This window comes from Sinocyclocheilus anshuiensis, unplaced genomic scaffold (assembly GCF_001515605.1).
Source record: "Sinocyclocheilus anshuiensis isolate Anshui unplaced genomic scaffold, SAMN03320099.WGS_v1.1 scaffold233, whole genome shotgun sequence".
Classification (NCBI taxonomy): Eukaryota; Metazoa; Chordata; class Actinopteri; order Cypriniformes; family Cyprinidae; genus Sinocyclocheilus; species Sinocyclocheilus anshuiensis.
In genome coordinates, this window is record NW_015540843.1 from 14,353 (window position 1) to 17,881 (window position 3,529).

The window sequence follows — 3,529 nt, forward strand, 5'->3', positions numbered from 1 at the left end:
GAATCTGCAAAATGTTAATTATTTTACCAAAATAAGAGGGATCATACAAAATGCATGTTATTGTTTATTTAGTACTGGCCTGAATAAGATATTTCACATATGTTTACATATAGTCCACAAGAAAAAAATGATTGTTGAATTTATACAAATGACCCCATTCAAAAGTTTACATACACTTGATTCTTAATACTGTGTTGTTGCCTGAATGATCCACAGCTGTGTTTTTTGTTTAGTGATAGCTGTCATGAGCGGATAGTCATGAGTCCCTTGTTTGTTCTGAACAGTTAAACTGCCTGCTGTTCTTCAAAAAATCAAAAAATCCTTCAGGTCCCACAAATTCTTTGATTTTCCAGCACTTTTGTATATTTGAACTAGGGCTGTGCGATTTGGGGGAAAATATCAAATTGTGATTTTTTTGACAGATATTGCACCCACATTCCGTCGCCAATGGTCACTGTCGCTCTTGTCGCCGGAAGTCGCCGGCTCTCCATTGAAAATGAATGGGATTATGTTGCTCTGTCACTGTGTGTCCCTGGCGGTGTGAACGGGTCTTAACTCTGCGGGTGTTGCGATTTTGAGAGGAATGTTTAAAGGGAAAATACTTAAAAGTAATGTACACATCTGGAAGATGGGTAATTTTGGTACTAGAGATAGAAGTTAATATTGTTATATTAGGGAACATTTATGGTTATAATAACAAAAGTGAGAATCAAAATTTGATGCAAAGTTTTGAAGAGGAGGTTTCAGGATTGTTGTCAACATTTTCTAATGCTAATTTGGTTTTGGGTGGAGACTGGAACACTATCAGTGATCCTTTATTGGACTGTCTGCCCCCAAGACATGTAAGCCATCATTGTTATTATCTTATTAATAATAACAAAACTGAGAATCAAAATGTGATGCAGAGTTTTGAAGAGGAGGTTTCAGGATTGTTGTCAAAATTTTCTAATGCTAATTTGGTTTTGGGTGGAGACTGGAACACTATCAGTGATCCTTTATTGGACTGTCTGCCCCCAAGACATGTAAGCCATCATTGTTATTATCTTATTAATGATTTATGTTTGCATCTTAACTGTCTTGATGTATGGAGAGATAGGAATCCTGGTAAAGTTCAGTTTACTTGGAGTAGTCTTGAAAATGAGCAATTTCAAAAAAGCTGTTAAAGATATTATAAAGGATTCGTATAGTACTTCTAGAGGCGTAAAACAAGGAGACCCTGCAGCTCATTTCTTATTCTTATTAGTTATGCAAGTGTTGTGTCTTCACATTAAAAAGAATCCATTTCAGGGTATTTGTTTACTTGACAGAAATAAAATGCTCACAGCTTGCAGATGACACAACTATTTTTTTAATAAGTAACAGAGAAATAGATGCGGCACTTAGGTGTTTAGATGTGTTTTCATCAGTTTCAGGCTTAACTGTAAATATTAATAAATGCGAACTGTTTCCATTGAAAGATATACCTGATGGTGTGGTGGAATTGTGTGGTATACCAGTTAAAACCCATGTTTCTTATTTGGGAATCAAAATTTGTAAAAATCAGAAGGAAAGAATTGATTTAAATTATCTTCCATTGATTGATAAAGTACAAAAGAAATTTAATTCTTGGTTAATTAGAGATTTATCTTTGAATGGTAGAATATTACTGTCAAAAGCTGAAGGACTGTCAAGATTATCTTATACAGCAATGGTTTTAGATACTCCAAAGTCAATTATTAGGCAAGTAAATAAGAAAATGTATAACTTTATTTGGAAGAATAGACTACATTATTTAAATAGAGACATATTAGGTAATTTATTTCATCAAGGTGGTTTAAATGCTATTGACTTTGAAGTATCTAATGCTAATGCAACTATTACAGAAGGTTCAAATGCTCACTGATGCTCCAGAGTGATGCATTAAGACCGGGGTTGAAAACTTGTTGAATTTGAAGATCAGGGTAAATTGTAGGGCTGTCCCCTAATAGTCGACTAACCGTTAGTCGACCAGAAGAGGCTTGGTTGACCGAAATTTTATTAGTCGCTTAGTCACAGAAAAAATAAAAAAATAAACAAAATCCACAGGCGAAGTCACGCAGTCCGTGACTAACAGATCGTTAACGGCTGGTCTTTGTGGTAATACAGTACATCAGGCAGGAAATCCAAACGCTCGCCTATCATTCATCGACCTCAAATATGGCTTATCATCTGAAATATGTAAGTATTAGCAACTTTACATGGCTGCTCAATCTAATGTTAACCTAGAGAAATGTGCGCTATAGTGGAGTGTGGAGCTGAACAGTAGCACTCACTGCAGGACAGATGGAGGCGCCGGTGTGGCCCCTTGCTCTTAAAATACTCCCTCATTTTTAATCATACAGATAAGAGTAATACATCTTTCAAATCTGTAAAGACTACGTTTATTTGTGTGCACTCACAATAACAACAAAACATGCTTTTGTAAAATAATGAAAGCAAACATGTGCTTTCTGCCGTCTTGCGGTCTCTGTGAACTTGAGCGTGAAACTCCATGTATATCTTTGCCTTACAGACATTAAAAATATATCTACAGACAAATCACATAAAAGTTTGATGCCATTCAAGGAGTTGTTCTGCTCTGTTTGGCCATTGTAATTCACTTCACCCTTTCTGAATTCTGCAGAGGCTTAGATGTTTGCTTGACATGGATGTTTTCTTGTGTGGAAGTGGCAGAAAGCAGATGAGGCACTTGTTTCTTCAGCTCTGGTGGTATCGTAAGCGGTTCATTACATAGTTTGTGTTCCCCAAATCTAATTTTTCTTTAATTTCCCTCTTTGATTGTTTGGGCATCAAAGGCATCATTGTTGTTTGATTGATTGTTTTTTTTAATTTACTTTTTTTTTTTAATTCACAACTAAGTGCAAATAACAGTATGTTAGTCTTGAACGAGTAAGCTTTGAGCTTAAGCTTTTTTTAATGCTCATTTGTTTGTTTATGCATCTGTCCAATGCAGCCTCCAACCCAATCTTTCTCAAAGTGTTTTTTGATTTTGCTGTATAGAATGCTTGTTGATAACATTACTTGTGTGTCTTTAATGTCTGCAGGAGGCCAGAGGAACTGGTTGCAAGTTTTCTGTAATGGTGGAGTTCCTACTGAATTGGCCCTGCTCTATATGATTGAAGTTGGTCCTGGAGAAATACCTGTGGATTTTGGGAAGCAATATTCCGCTTCATGGATGTGCTTGTCACTCTTAGGAGCCCTGGCTTGCAGCACAGGGGACACCTGGGCTTCTGAAGTTGGTCCTGTGCTTAGTAAGAGAAAACCCAGGCTCATTACCACCTGGAAAGATGTCCCAGCAGGTACAGAGTCCAAAAATTAAATGGTTGAAATTAGCATAATATTCTAAGTAAGAATTTAAAGGGGTCCTATTATACTTTTCACCTTTTCAACTTTAGTTAGTCTGTAATGTTGCTGTTTGAGCATAAAAAAGATCTGCAAAGTTACAAAGTTCAAAGTCCACTTCAAAAGGAGATATTTTATTTAGCAGAAATCACTTTTCAAAAACTACAAC

At 36.1% G+C, this 3,529-nt stretch overlaps 1 protein-coding gene across 5 annotated transcripts in view; it reads left to right on the forward strand.

Moving 5' to 3' along the window:
* Positions 1-3,529, forward strand: part of LOC107687559 (transmembrane protein 19-like) — a 15,760-nt gene that overhangs the window by 5,810 nt on the left and 6,421 nt on the right. For all 5 annotated transcript variants that reach the window (XM_016484935.1, XM_016484939.1, XM_016484938.1 and 2 more), the window contains exon 5: positions 3,063-3,317. In XM_016484935.1, coding sequence (XP_016340421.1) covers positions 3,063-3,317 — 255 coding nt within the window. The remainder of the gene's footprint in view (positions 1-3,062; positions 3,318-3,529) is intronic.